Source organism: Narcine bancroftii, chromosome 1 (assembly GCF_036971445.1).
Source record: "Narcine bancroftii isolate sNarBan1 chromosome 1, sNarBan1.hap1, whole genome shotgun sequence".
NCBI classification, from domain to species: Eukaryota; Metazoa; Chordata; class Chondrichthyes; order Torpediniformes; family Narcinidae; genus Narcine; species Narcine bancroftii.
Window position 1 is genome coordinate 402,827,648 of NC_091469.1, and position 16,572 is coordinate 402,844,219.

General features: G+C 36.9%; 1 protein-coding gene across 7 annotated transcripts in view; it reads left to right on the forward strand.

The window, feature by feature from the left end:
- Positions 1–16,002, forward strand: part of LOC138751489 (aryl hydrocarbon receptor-like) — a 238,356-nt gene extending 222,354 nt beyond the window's left edge. For all 7 annotated transcript variants that reach the window (XM_069913792.1, XM_069913793.1, XM_069913794.1 and 4 more), the window contains 3 exons: positions 2,941–3,082; positions 5,229–6,990; positions 11,730–16,002. In XM_069913792.1, the coding sequence (XP_069769893.1) occupies positions 2,941–3,082; positions 5,229–6,990; positions 11,730–11,882 (2,057 nt within the window). In that variant the 3' untranslated portion in view covers positions 11,883–16,002. The remainder of the gene's footprint in view (positions 1–2,940; positions 3,083–5,228; positions 6,991–11,729) is intronic.
- The last annotated feature ends 570 nt before the right edge of the window (positions 16,003–16,572 follow it).

Here is a 16,572-nt window from a genome sequence, read left to right on the forward strand (position 1 = left end):
TCTGGATAAACTAGACTGGTAGGGAATGGAAACGTCAGAGAGAGGAGAGTGTCAAATAAATCAATACATCATCAGCAAATAAATTAATCTTATATTCATCATCTACAATTCTTATCCCTTTAATGTTATCATTCTGTCGAATTGTCTGAGCTAATGGTTCAATGACCAATGCAAACAAGGCTGGTGATTATGGATAACCTTGACGAGTTGATCGCGATAGTTTAAATGGTAGAGAAGTTTGACCATTTGTCACCACCCTAGCAACCGGATCTTTATACAGTGTATTAACCCAACCAATAAAAAAAGGGCCGAAATTAAACTTCTCCAACACCTTAAATAGAAAATTCCATTCAACCCTTGTTGAATAGTGAGTGGGTCCAAGGAGCTGATTGGCTAATTTCTGCTTTTTTTTTCCTGTTCATGTCTTTTTTGCTTTTTAATATTTCCACTATAACTTGACATTTTTCTTAGGTGAAGACAGGTTCAAAACATTCATTTAGCAACACCATTAAGCTTTTTGCTTCCATGTATTGATCTCCTTTTTTTTGTTCCTGCAGGCTGACCCCTCCTCTTGTTGCCTATTAACTTTATTTTCCTATTCTTGCAGAAGAATTTTACATAATCTTGAAGTCCCCCCCTCCCTGATCTTTCAAATTTCTTATTTGCAATACCAAACCAACTTTCTTTTTAATAAAATAGAAGCCCAGTATTTTTAACTCTTTTGTTTCTTGAAAGGAAATCTACTGGCCTTTTTCTAAATCTAGGCCCAAGAGAGTATGGCTAAGATTTCACTTGCCTTTCAAATGGCCTTGAAATCCATATAGTTCCAAGGCATTCCAGGATGGGCACTGAATCATTCAGACCTCATTGCTGTTTAATCCAGTCACCCTCTTAAACGTGAAATTTTCAAAGGATAACAAAAAATTTAAATATTAATTCTCTTTAATCAATCATTTCAGTACCAGCTAAAGATATTGACATACTAAATGTAAAGTACATTTTTTAAATTTTATTTAATATAAAACCACTTAGCGTATCACAATATTTCAAATTTAATCCGAATATATGTGGTATTTTGTATATATTAAAAAAAATGAAAGAAAAACCTCTAAATCCCCCCAACCCCCTGCAAATTAAAAAAAAAATAAGAAAAAGAGAAAGAAAAAGGACAAGAAAACCACCACAGGAGCACTTTACTTTCCGATAATTTTAAACTTCATATTTAAATTCGTAGAGAAAGGGAATGTTCATTTAAAATTTTAATACCAACAATTTGTAAATATGGGCTCCATATTTCACAATAGTATTTTTATCTCTTAAATTTAATTTTCTCAAGTGGAATATAACTCCAAAATTCTGCATGCCATCTATCCATTCCCAAATCAATATCTGACTTCCAAGTTATAGCAATAGATTTTCTAGTTATTGCCAAAGCAATTTGAACAAATTTAACTTGATACATATTCAGTTTTAATTTAAGTTTAATTCCTCTAATATCTCCCACAAAAAATAACATTCAGATCTTGTGGGAATCTTACTCCAGTTATTCATTCTAATAAATTACCTAAATCAAGCCAAAAAGGTTTAATTGTGGAACACTGCCAAGTCAAATGCAAAAAAGTACCAACTTCTTGTCCACGAGAAGTACATTTTTTAAAGTACAGAGCACATTATAGCAGAGTACAGGCCCTTCAACGTTCATATTTATTGTCAGGGTACATACATTACGTCCAACTCTTGAGATTCTCCTGTAGGTCAGGCAGAATTTCAACTTAATGGTAACTATAAAATGTACTTGAGAAGAAATACATATACAATGAAATGTGAACAAAGAGAGAAATGTAAACAATCCAACTATGCAAATACAGAAAAAAAATAAGTCAACAAAGAAAAATTGTTAACAAACTGTAATACAGAAAATACATTTTCAATAATAAATTATGTGCAAAGTAAGAATCTTTAAATAAGTCTTTGGTTGAATTTGTTGTTTAGGAGTCCGATGGTGGAGGGGTAGCAACTGTTCCTGAACCTTGTGATAGGAGTCTTGTGACACGTCTTTCCTGATGGCAGCATTTAGAATAGAGCATGTCCTAGGTGGTGTGGATCTTTGATGATTGCTGCTGCTCTCTAATTCCATGACGATGTTCTCGATGGCTGGGAGAATTTTGCTTGTGATGTACTGGGCTGCATCCACTACTTTCTGCTGGGCTTTTGACTCAGAGATATTGGTGCCCCCATACCAGGCCGTGTTGCAGCCGATCAGCACACTTTCCATTACACATCTGTAGAAATTTTCCAAGATTTCCGATGTCATACTGAACCCCTCCCTGCTGACTACTGAGGAAGTAGAGGCACTGACATGCCACTGACAATGACAATGGTATGAGAGGTCCAGGAAAATCATATGAGATGGTCATTCCCAGGACTTTAAATTTGCTCACCCTCTCCACCTCTGACAATGGTCACTGTCTGGTACACCTCTGGTTTTCCTTTTGTAAAGTCTACAATGAGCTCTTTGGTTTTGTTCTTAGTCCATGATGTTGTGACGAGCTACACCAGAACAATCTAATTTTTCCCTACCTCGCACCTCTTTGATTTTCTTATAAAGAAGTTTTGATAATTTCTAGAAGTAAAATTTATAAACTTCAATTAAATAAATATTCCTAAATCTTGCTTGTAGTGATGTATGGCTTGATTACATAGATAAATATGAGATTTTTTACATTTGCATGATGTTGATGATCAATAATCTTCAGTGTTCGCGCAGTAAGAAAGCATACACTTGATTTATTCTTTGTAGATTTTGTGTGATAAAGGAGATACAATTTTATTTATAATTGACTTGGTCATCATCTCATAGTTCTAAAATATATTTGAAACATAAGTTCAATATATTGTAAGATTTCAATGTGACTTCCTTTTATGCTTTCTGCATTTCAGTGATGAAAACAGGGGAAAGTGGAATGACTGTTTTCAGGCTTTTGACCAAAGACAACAGGTGGACTTGGGTACAAGCAAATGCACGATTGGGATACAAAAATGGAAAGCCAGATTTTATTATAGCTACACAAAAGCCCCTCACGTGAGTACCAAAGGAGATTCACATTTAATTCCATTAGTATGTTAAGATTTTTACAAGAGCAGGCAACAGCAGACTCGACCAAATGGCCTACTTTTGCTCCTTATGGTCTTAATCTTGCCTTCCAGTGCTGTCTATGCAATTTGTACCTTCTTCCTGTGAGTACATGAGTTTTTGGTTCCCTCCCACACCCTGTGGAGACTTGTAGGTTAACTGGCCACTCTAAATTGCCCACATTTTGTAAGTGTATGGTTGAACCTGTAAAATTTGGTAAGAATGGAATGAGTATAGATTACAGGGAGATTAGTGGCATTGCTCTCTGAAATGGCAAGGTCTCAATTGTTCAAATGGTTTCCTCCTATGTCACAAGTAAACATGCAGTTGGACCCATTATCATCCCATCTTGACTGTTTGATAACTTTACATCATGTATTTAAATCATTTTTTTCTAATGTCTCATTAATCTGTATCAGACCAGAAAATATTTTTTTCTTGTTATTACTGATAATTCACTTTTCTTCAATGTAAAGAAAAATATATTTTCATTGGTTCAGTTGTTGAGGAAATATCAGTAAGTTTTTTTTTACACCTTAAACTCTAAAATTGCAACAATGTATTTTTTTTCCTCAGGTTACATTTTACTCTTGCCAACATGAGGAATGCTGTTATACTGCAGCTACCCTCCACTAATACTAATTGCATGTCAGTACCAATTAATTCAAGAGTAAAATAGCGAACTATAGAATGAACCCTTAATTTCACTATGTTCCAATCTTCAATCTCCCTAATGCAAGAGATTTGTATGTTTTGTTCAGAAGAACATCTGAGGAAGATCACTGTTGGAGACAGATTTATTTTCTGGTATCACCAATAACACACTGGGCAAGACAGTCCATACAACACTAGAGGAGACCATCTAATTAACAACGCAGGACAGATTCAGGAATATTAAATTGCTCTCAGGTTGATGTCACTTTCATTGATACTCTTTTGTGCTTAGTTGTGCATCTATATCTGGGATTTGGAAACTTTAGAAGCTCTAATATTCTCCTACAACATCCATTCTAAGTCACTAACATAGTTAAACAAATGCAATATTTTCCGACCCTAGATTTCTGTTTCTGCCTTAAGCTAATCAACTTATTTCAATAGATGGAGAACTATGACCTGTGAATTGTAATAGAGTTTGAGCTCAAACCCTGTCCTGATTCTAATACATTTAAACACCCAATTCATATTGCAATAGATTGAATACACTTTCCTGTAAAGTTATTTAGTTTACCATAAAAGACCAGATGCCATTTTTGAAATTTCTAGAAAATCTGTTTCATGAATTATTCTCAATATATGATTGACCATGTAACAACAACATCCGTAACCAATCTTTCAGTTTTAACACCAACCCAGGAGCTGTGAGCTTACCAGGGATAGGTGATGCTCACCTGTAGCCAGCAGTTTTATGAGAATTTGCCAGGTATCTGCTATGCAGCACATTTTATACACAACAATTGACACAGAAATCCAATACAGCTGGATTTCAGATGCCAGTGTGAAGTTCTGTGAGAGAGCTCTTTTGTGATGAAGGCAGGGACCAGAAGAACTGTAACCCTATTTGAATGGGTTAGGGTTAGCCTTGCCCTACTGTGGTCACTGGAGTAAATAACCAGTGTAGATAGGTGATTTACATAGTTTATTTGTTTTTACAAACATCTTGAGATAATGTTGATTAAATGTAACTTTTGAAATTATCTATACCTATTTGAAAATGTTCAAATATTGAGAAACAATCAGCCAGCTTGCTGCATTTCAGAAGATGTGCCTCAAGACCTGATGTCTGTCTGCATTATATGTTCTCTCTACAGGATGTTCCTCAGGTTTGGAAGGTAAGCTTGGTTGGCCCTCCATATCTAGAAATAGATTAATAAGGACAGACAGCCAACATGGGCTGTGGGATTAGGCCACAGGCTTCTTCCAGGATGATGAACCCTTAATTATGCACCTAGCACCCTTTCCTGCAAATGCTGGAGTAACTTCTTCATCTCAAATTAACTAATTGTTCTTTGAAAGTACTATAAAATTAACAAAAATAGACCCGTGTTCTTGAATACAATATAAATGCTTGTAATAACAATAGGCTTTTTTTTTCCAGGGTGGAGGAAGGGGAAGAGAATTTGCAAAAACGAACTTTGCAGTTGCCTTTTAATTTTGCAACTGGGGAGGCTTTGCTCTATGAAGGAAATTGTACAATGCTTGGATTATCGAATCCTATAATTGATCAAATCAAGCACACGGCAGTGGCAGAAACATCATGGAGGCAGGAACCGCTGGATCCAAACTCCATTCTTGGTGCTATGTTAAACCAAGATAGATCAGTGTATAGATCTGATTCTTCACAACATCAGAAATGTGATCTTGAAAATGCCCTTTTTAATGAGAGCAAAGTTACAGAACTAAGTGACGTCTATTCACAAGAGTGGGAAGAACTACTGTTCAATGAAGATAACAGTATACAGAAGATTGATTGCATTCAGAACCAAAAGCCTTTCCTTTCTCCTGAAAAAAATGTAGATTTTTTAGCAAATAACATCGGCAAGGAGCTTTATAACACTATGAAAAACCTTGATATAGAATTAGAAGACTTTGATCTTTTATCCAAGGATGAAACATTCCTGACAATTAATTGGGATGAGGCTGGAGATATCGATAACATTTTACTGAATGATGAAATCCTAAGTTATGTTCAGGAATCCCTGAAGAAGAGGCCTGACTGCATGTATTCAAGCTGTGTACAAGAGAAGCCACTTAATTCAAACTCAAGTTACACAATACAGCAAAAACTTCCAACTCAGGACTTGCAACAAGAGCAGCAACAACAGTTCCCAGCACATCTGCAGCACCAGCTGCCACTTCAAGTGCAACATTTGCAGCAGCTGCATCCAGTGCAACACTTGCAGGAGCACCAGCGCCCGGCGCCACACTTGCAACAGCACCCGGTGCAACACTTGCAGGAGCACCCGGTGCAACACTTGCAGGAGCACCAGCACCCGGCACAACACTTGCAACAGCACCCGGCACAACACTTGCAACAGCACCCGGTGCAACACTTGCAACAGCACCCGGTGCAACACTTGCAGGAGCACCAGCACCCGGCACAACACTTGCAACAGCACCCGGTGCAACACTTGCAGGAGCACCAGCACTCGGCACAACACTTGCAACAGCACCCGGTGCAACACTTGCAGGAGCACCAGCACCCGGCACAACACTTGCAGGAGCACCCAGTGCAACACTTGCAGGAGCACCAGCGCCCGGCGCCACACTTGCAGCAGCGCCCGGTGCAATACTTTCCCCCACAATACCTAGCACATTTGCAGCAGCAGAAACAACCCCTCCCAGTCCAACATTATCTGCAGCAACCACATTACCGGCAACAATCTCAAATACAAAATTATCAGCCGCAACAACAATTGTGCCAGAAAATGAAGCTCATGAATGTCAATGGCCTTTTCATAGACTGGAATTCTGGCAGTCTTGCTAATGTCTCTAGTTTGGACAGCACATCATCAGGGTTCCAATACAAATCAGAGCATAATGTTACCACTTCAGCATGTCAACGACCCCTCCAGTTGTATCAGCAAGGAACTACACAGCCTTCTGACATCAGCCAAATAAATGTGCCAATTGATGGCTTTCATACACAGAACAGCAGTACAGTAAATTGCCTGGATAACTACCTGAATTGTGTTCAGGACTGTCATGCTGTAAACCCATCAATGGATTTAATTGCGTCACAGGCATGTTACACGGGTGCCATGTCAATGATTCCATGTCCAGCAGAAAATGATTCGTCCGGTGTGGGTACAGTGCAATTCAAGTCAACAAACTCTAGCCAACAGTCATTTTTAGCAAAGGTAAAAATGATTTTCTTTGACTTCATTCTTGGGATGTAGGCGACAGCTGGTAAGGACGGCATTTCTTGCTTGTCCCAAATTGCTCTGAGAAGTTGTTGGTGGAATTGGTTGGACTCGAAAGACACTAGATACATTGATGAAGGGCTCAAGCCTGAAATGTTAGTTATGTATCTTTTTCTTTGCTACATACTCTAAAGTACATTTTGACTTGCTGAGTTTCTCCAGCATTATGTTTTCACTTTTTTGAAGTTAAATAAGTATTTTGTTTTTGAACAGATAACCTCCCAAAAATTGAGGATTACAAGTCGTCAAGACTTAGCTGAGCTTAAAGACTATAAGCATTAGTAAAAACTGACAAATATTTGGAGAAATTGAAGGGACACAATTTTGCAAAAGGTGGCTCCAGAGATACTGGATGCATTGATTGGACCTTCCAAACTTCCATGGATTCTAGAATGGCTCCCACAGATGGGAAGGTAGCAAATGTAATGCAGCCACATCAAAGGGAGAAAGAGAACAGGGAACTATAGATATTTTGGCTTGACATCTTTTTAAGGAAAATGCTGAAATCTATTATTAAACAAGTCAAATGATGCACAGAAAAAAAATAGTCATACTAGATAGAGTCAACATGGATTTATGAAAGGAAAATTATATTTGATTGATGTTTTTGCACTATTTAAGGTTTCAAAATCATTTGAAAAGATGCCACACAATATTAAAATTAGAGTGTGTTTGTACTGGGGTAGGATAAATTAAGGTTTAGTTAACAGACAGATAGAATAGATATAAATGAATTATTTTCAGTTTGCATATCCATAAGCATTGATGCTGGGCTGATAACAATCTCTATAAATGATTTGGATGAAGGAATCAAATGCAAATTTACTGAAACCAAGCTTGTTGAGGAGAACACAGAGGAAGCTCAGGGGATATCGATGGACTAAGTAAGTCGGCAAGGGTATATTGTGCAATAAAGTGAGGTCTTTAACTTTGGTAAAGGAAAGGTATATTTTACATAGTGCAAGATTGAAAAATGTTGGGATCATGGGACTAAGTAACTGAAAGTTGATATGTTGGGCAAGAATTAAATAGAATTTTTCTCATAATACAAATGTGAAATAGTGAGGGAAAATGTTTCAATGAAAGAGAGATACCTTAATATATCTTTATATATATATATATATATATATATATATATATCTATATACACACACACAGGGTGGTCAGTGCCTGAAATGCGCTGCCAGCAAAATTAATGGAAGCAGGTATCATGGCAATCTTTGAGAGAGCCCCATGAATAGACAGAGAATGGAGTGATTATGGACCTTGTGCAGGTAGATTGGTTTAGTTTAGAATGGCATCATGGTCAACACAGACATAGTGGGCTAAAGAAACTGTTTCTGTGCTGCACTGTTCTTTTATCTGAATCCAAGGACTGAAATTTTGCTCCAATTTATATGATTACAGACCCCAGGTGAGATCACACCTTGAATATAGGATGCAAGTCTGGACTCCTTACTTCTTTTAAAAAAATTATAAGCTTGCGTTTGATGAAATGTTGCACAGGTTATAAGCAAAAAAACAAGAAGACATCTGAATAAAGACTGGGGAATGGCAGGGGGAGGATTCCAGACCAACAGTCAAAAGATGTTAATGGGATATGAGAAGAGGAAAGGAGAGAGGGGAAAGAAGAAAAAAAAGGGGGGGGTTAACAGAAACCAGAGTAATCAATGTTAATGCCATCCTGTGGATGGTGTCCAGATAGAAGATGAGATGTTATTGCTCCAATTTACAGTTGATCTCTGTATGGCAGTATGAGTCCATGGACAGACATGTCAAAAAGGCAATGGGACAGGGAATTGAAATGGGTGGCCACTGGGAGATCCACGCTATTTCAGCAGACAGACCTGAGGTCCTCAACAAAGTGATCTCCCAGTCTGTGCCCAATCTCTCTCATATAGGGGAGGCCAAAATTTGTCTGGCATAATTGGTCCTTGCCCTCAATAACTTCTCCTTTGGCTCATCCCATTTTCTCCTGGTCAAAGGGTTAGTCATGGGTACCGCATGGGCACCAGCTATGTCTGCCTTTTTGTTGGCTACGTGGAACAATCCATGCTTCAAGCCTTCATAGGCAAGGCTCCTCACTCTTCCTCCATTACATCGACAACTACTTTAGTGCTGTCTCTTGCACTTATGATGAGCTCGTTGACTTTATCCAGTTTGCTGCCACTTTCCACCCCAACCTCAAATTCACTTGGTCAATCTCGAGCAATAATCTCCCTTTTCTCGATTCTCCATCTCGGGAGACAAATGCTCGACAGACATCTTCTACAAACCCACTTATGTATCTGTATTCCCAGATCGCTCTGTTCTACTGCACTGCTCAGTGTCCTGTCATTTACCATACATGTCTTTTCTTGTTTCTTTTTTTCCAAATTGCAAAACCTCACACTGGTCTCATGCACTGCCAAGCTGAGACCACCTGAAAATTGGAGGAACAATACCTTATCCTCCGTCTGGGCAACATCTAACTGCCATTAACTTTGACTTTTCCGGTTTCAATTAATTTCCCCCGCTCTCCTTCTTCCCCGTTTCCTTTCCCCCAGTGTGTATGCTCTCTCCATCTCCTTTCACCAAGACAAAATCAATTCTCACCTTTCCTCATATCATATCCAATTAACACCTTTTGAGTGTTGGTCTGGACTCCTCCCCTGCCATTCTTCAATCTTTATTCCAATACGGTTTTTTTTGCTGTATCTTGAAGAAGAGCTCAAACCCAAAACGTCATTAATCTATCTTTACTTCCCATGGATGCTGCAAGACCAGCTGAGTTCCTTCAGCATTTCTGTGCAAAATTATATGAAGCTTATGTTTGAGATTAGTGAAGAAAGGCATTGTGTTCATTTGGAAAATAAGAACGTTGGTTGAAGTCCAGCATGTCGATGAATAAGAGGAAAGGGGCAAGACAATATTGCACAGTGGTGGGTGCAATATACTTGCATCAATTTGAAGATTAATTTTATTTGAAGGGGTTATGGCCAGAAGGGCATATCCTCCGTGTCTTCAAGGAGTAAATCTTTGTGCTTCAATAGATTGAGCAGTGGCAGGTTTTCCATTGAGATCAGGTAGAGGTTCAGCCTTGAAGCCTGGACTGTAGTCCTCCAGTTCTTGTCCCCAGGTCACTTCATTATCACTTGTCCCATGAGGTTCAATTTTTCAGCCTGGAGAAGAAAACGGAAATTCATTGATAGAAAACAGATTAACATGTGGATAAGCCAATACGATGGACAACCTTATGGCTCAATGTAACATACCCTGTAGTCATGGTCTTAAGTGATTTTATTTGTTTGGCAAAAGAAAGAATTCTTCCCCTTGAACATGCATATTGGATGTAGCCAAAACCCCTGGAATGATTGCATGATCCGCTGTGCTATTATATTACAGTTCGTCAGGCAGGAGAGAAAATTGCTTTTGACTTTTCACACCAGTGAGGTATTCAACAACTACAGCCAAATGTACATATAATGAGGGTCACAGGCATTTGGGACTAAGCAGAATAATAGTTCATGCAGTCTAGATGGGCTGACGGGCCTGTTTGCGTGCTGTCGTGTTCTATGGTCCACAGCCATTTCTCTCCATTTGCAGTAAGGACAGGTTGATTACTCTTTGTTTCAGATGGGAATCCCACACACAGTCACAACTCGGATCAAAAGAGTCTGTGCTTGGGAATTCATCAATTAGTGGGTATGATGGCCTCACCATTGTCTTGTTCAGTGGGCAAGGCCTGACCGGTTTCAAATGTTGAATACCTGAAAGAAGCAGGGATAGAAGGGGAAGCAGACAAGTCAGAGACTTAAACAATCTGCATCTTGAAAATCAGAAGAGAATGTAGGATGAAGGGGCAGTGAGGTGCAAGGATAATAACCTTCAATGTTCCGCACACTATTACTGGCTACAGAGTGTAAAATGGCCACACTAAAAATAGCTGGAAACCAGTGTACAGACACTTTTGTATCTACTGTTGATATGTTGCTTCTGGCAGTAGCTCTATGATGCCTCTTGGAAGAGGGAGAAGGGGAAAGTGTCTCACCACATGACTGGGTAATATAACTATATTAGTAGTAAGAATTAACATTGTTATTTAGCTCATTTTTGTATGGAAATATACTGTACAAGTGACTGTTCAGAGTCAGTCCTAGATGAAAGATAAAGGCATTGGGTAGGTGATTTGAGTATATTTTAGGAGGACATTCTACGGGATGTCACAGTTGTTAATGGACAGGACTCGCTTGGATACAAACTCCTTAAACATTCCAAAACGGTATTGATTTTTTTACTTTGCATTGGGGTGAATGTTAGTAGAACTAAATTCAAACTGCCAAAGCTATAATATTTTTAAATTTGATCATTTATTTCATGGATTAATGTCACATTATTTTTGAAAAGGCAATATGATGAGATGGGTTTATGAATTTAACATTGGAATATCCTTAACAGTTACATGATCATGCTTATTGTTTTAATCAATTTTCATAACAATCTTAAATCATTAATTTCAACTGTGTATATTTTGTGTGTGTACATATATACATACATACACACTCATGGTAGATTGAAAAACAATTTGTATTTTAAACTTTAGAGTTGGTTCACCAAGATCTAGGAAACACCGCATAATGTTGGCAATGGGTCCATTTTAAAAAAAACTAAGAACATGTTTCTCTTTGCCTCGACAGACCCAAACTGGATGTAATGATGGAAACAGTAATGAAGTGTATCCAAGTGTGTTCAATAATGTGAATTGCACACCCTCAGCCCCTCAGGTTCGACACCACCATCCAAGAGAGCCTGGACTCTACTCAAATCAATCTTCTGGTGGCTTTATTTAGGCAAACATGATTTATTTTTTTTTTGTTCTGTGACAAAAAGTGTGGGAGTGTTTTTGTGTTGCTTGCTGAAGGAACTGACTTTTGTACATGGAATATGAAAGGATGCAGTTTCTAAATTGAAGAATCTTAACAAGCGGGGCACTGTAATCTGCTGGATTTTATTATGGGCTCTCGTCCTCAAAACCATAATGTTCTTTTATAGTCTGGTTTCCTTATGTATTTTGTTCCAAAATTCATATGGCAAATATATTGTTGGTTGGAGTTGTAGCATTCGGAACCACACACATTTTAAAATGAACCTACTTGTACAACTATAGAAGCTGATGATTCCAGCACTAAATATAAAAAGGCCTTCAGTAATTTGCCAGGTATACATTTGCCAAATGAAAATAGCTCTTCCAAGACTAGATGTGAGATAAGATTTTGACAATCATTTTGCCGTTTCATCTTATTCCCACACTATACCTGTTCTGGCACTTTAAAAAGCAATAGTAACACAAGAACAGTGAGAAGCACAAAAATTATAAAGGATTTTTCTTCCATAGAGCAGCTGGCAGTGTATATAAGAATATTTGGTTATTTATTTTTGTTCTCATAAAGCAGTACTTAAATATTGCTCCCATATGTGATGATGATGTTGTAGAAGTTCACGTCCTGAAGACTTAACATTTAACATCACTTACATGCTTACTCAAACTTGCCCAAGATGACATGTTATAATGGGAATGTGGAAGAACTCTGTGCATAATTAGTAACATTCCTTGAGACTAAGAAACACCAATTATTTTCAGTGACAAAAAGTTATCACACACATGCTGTACAAGTAGAATAGGGGAACATTGGAATAATTTGTGAGTTTAAATTGGCCAATGGAATTTTATTAATAATTGAGGTTAATGGGATTATCTGGGGCTTTTATTCACTAAAGCAGACATCTGTTGGGCCCCATTTTCTGTCCTTCCTTTAACACAAACATGCATGAAATTTTTAATGATTGTCCATTTAATTGGATTAAAATACTGTAGTTGTTTCATATGTTCATACTGTAGTTGTGTGTTATGCATTGTTCACAACTTCAGCAGATATTTAACATTACAGAACAATTGTTAAATAGAGTGGTTATGTTTAGAAGCATTTTCTCTCTCTCTCCCATTTATATCCAAAGCTCAATAATAGACACCTTATCTTCCATGAATTGAATTACTTAATTATGCCTCCATCAAATTTCTGAACCATGATATAGACAGGTGTATGTAATTTAAAGAAAATATGGTCTATGCAGCTACTCAGTTTGTGTAAATTGGTAGTTTTACAGATGTTGACATATGGTTAGCTCTGGCATGTATGGCATGGATGTAACATGAGACAAGAAAACTGTATTGAGGATTATTGCTTGGGATTTCCCATTATTTGTACTTTTATCTAGTAATTATAGATAGTATGTTCTTCCATGAGAACCAAGTCACTGTTATTACACCTACGCCTTGTATATTGTGTACTCTTTCAGAGAAAATATACTTAAAAGTAAAAACTCATTGATTCAAAGATAGTACAAACTACAATACAATTTTGCTTTAATTACTAGAAGTTATCCTGTATAGTTTATCAAAGAAATGTACTTTTTGAATGCAATTACTTTATCAGTCAAGTTTTCTAGACTAAAAATGCATCTACTGGTGCAAAATTTACCTTTTTCAATAATTAATAACATTGTACATGTTCACATTTACAGCGTCAATTGTGTAATATTTTCTGAACAAAATTGTCCTTGTGAAAATAATTTTATTAAGATACATTTATTACATTTTTAAAATTAGCTGGTTGCATATGCAAAAACCAAAAGACTGTAATGTACAAAGCAAAAGATGTTGGTTTTTAAAATATTCATCCATGTTAGCTGTCACTTTTTTTTTGAAAAGCAATTTCAAATGGACATCACATAAAATTACTTTGCCTTTTACTTAACACAAAATTCAATATTTGTGCACTTCAGCCAAGAAACATTTACAATCCATCAAGCGAAATAAAAGTTCAGTTGAACATGATTTGGAATTGGATTTGTTCTGAAACCGAATCAATCAAATGTAACATTTGTACCTCACTTCTTATTATTGGCTACGTATGCATGTGTTCTGTAATCTGTTTCAGAATACTAAACAATTCTTTAATATTGCATTATTTATCCACGATAAAGGAATATGTTTAATAATGCCTTCTGGCTATTTAATGATTTATCAATTCCATCTATGTCTTGAGTTTCTCCCTTGGACTGTAAATTATTGAGTGCCCTAGTAGCATCGACATGCCTTTAGTTTCCAAACCCAAATGAATATTGCTGAGCTAATCTCATTGATGGATATCTGCCATGCTTTAAAGGATTTAGTTATGATTAAATATCAATTTGCAACACCTTTGCATATCTTTTTTAAAAATATGTAGTCATAACAGGCCATTTTGGCCCACGAGTTCGTGCCCTCAAATTTACACCCAATTAACCTACATCCCCAATATGTTTTGAATGGTGGGAGGAAACCGGAGCCCCTGGAGAAAACACACGCAGACACAGGGAGAACGTAGAAACCCCTTACAGACAGAGTGGGATTTTAACCACAGTAAATTGCTGACGCTGTAAAGGTGTTGCACTAACCCCATGCTAACTGTGCCACCTTGTGCAAACTAATCATTATGAATGATTACAAATTATTAAAAGATGATAAACAACAATATTTCTAACTCATAACTCTGCTGCAATTATATCTGAAACCTAACTCCACAGATTTAATCTTAGTAAAGGAAGTCCTCTGATTACAAAACTACAATAGCATATTCCAGGTCTGGCAGATACTTAGCAGTTAAATTTTTGTTTAAAGGTACCTTTTGGAAAAAAAAGATGTGTTGCCAATTATTACCTAGTTTAATTTCCAGAATTCACATGCAAGATCTTTTTAAATCCTGGGCTGACATTAGTCCTTTCTTCAATCAATATAATGTGGCAAAACCTTTGAATTCAGCAACATTTTTAGGAAATGTATAGTAACAAATTTGATCTCCTGAAATGCCTTTCACTACATTGTCAAAATGTCAAAAAATGTCAATTATACACTTTCTTTCCCATAAATATTGCAACTACCATGACCTTACCTGTCCACTGGAGTTGGATTGGACTACATAAATGGCAGTACCCATGATCGGTCTTCCTCGTGCCTTGATCCTGACTAAGTCTGTTTGTGCACTTACTTCCTCGGATTCAATTGCATTTGGCGTACGTGTTAGTCCAGTTGCATCACTTATAAGACTTGATCTTTTGTCATACATTCATAAGATCCAGGTTAAATATTTGTAGATGATGGAAATTTGAAATTCGTGAGTAATTATCTGTGGGGAGTGTCGCTAAGTTGATTCCTGTAGAACAGAGAGAAAGTAAAATAATCTTTTTACTGTCTAATTCCCAACGTCTGACTACATATAAAGGGAACAAAATTTCCATTATCACTAACATTTGCGAGTCAGAACGTTGACTGGGGAGATTACATTTCTTTTTTCTTCTGAAAACTGCCAGCCAGAAGCATCAAATGCATTTTGGAATTGAATTGCAAAATCACTTCATTGCAAATCCTGAATATTTTTTTAAATGTTTTTGGACAAGATGAATAGTAGCTGGATCTACAAACACTGTATTATGGGTATAAAGGGACAGCATCGTTATTGTACAAGAGTACTGATCATGAAGTACGGTTGGATCATATTTTAGCCAATTATGCCAAATACAAACCATCATGTTATTTAGTGCCAAATATCCAATATGACTGTCTTATCAGCATTTTCATTTGTTGTACCACATACTTATAGCTGTCATAGTATATAATGAAATGGTATATGCAAGTGTGATTACACCATTAGCATCAGAAAGATTTGTAAGTAGTTTGAATTCTGTTCTCTGCTCTCCTTTTGTGTTTAAACAGTATTACTGTAAATGTTTCTTGTACATTTTTTTTGACTTTTTCCATTCGTTTTACTCACGAGTTGTTATGTCCACACACACTGTACGTATCTGGTAAAATATGGTCTTCAGTAAAGTTTGTAAAACTTAAGTATTGCAATAAAAATTCTATGTATTTTGGTTGAGTATTATTTTAATTAAAACAGTAAAGGAAGTCAGAGGAAATATTAAGGTCTGACTGTACATCAGAACTGGAATGATGGAATAAACAATTCTTTAAAAAAAATGAAATGGAAAGTAAAAATTCCCACTAGAGTAAAATCTTTGAGATGATAATTAGGGGAGTTTAAAAAAAAAACTGATGGATAAGTAAGCATCTTCTGAGGCATACAATGCTCTGGCAAAAATAATGCAAACTAAATTATGGGTGTGATGGTAGGGGCAGGAAAAAGAGTTTTAAATAGACAAGAGGTACAGATTTCAGATGGAAGTTCTGGAAGCATAGTCAAATTTCTGGATGCTTTTCTGGGGGTTGGGGGAGGGAGGAGTTAGCCCACCAATCCAATCCAAGTAGAGACTTTATTCCAGGAATGCATGAACAGGAAAGGTTCAACTCCACCATAACCAGAAAGGTAGTCCACCAAGAAAGATAAATAATATCTAAGCTGCCTCAAGATCAGGATCTATGAAGGACCCTAAAATAATGGTGTGGGATCAGGAGAAAATGTAGGTGTTGATATCTGCTGCACT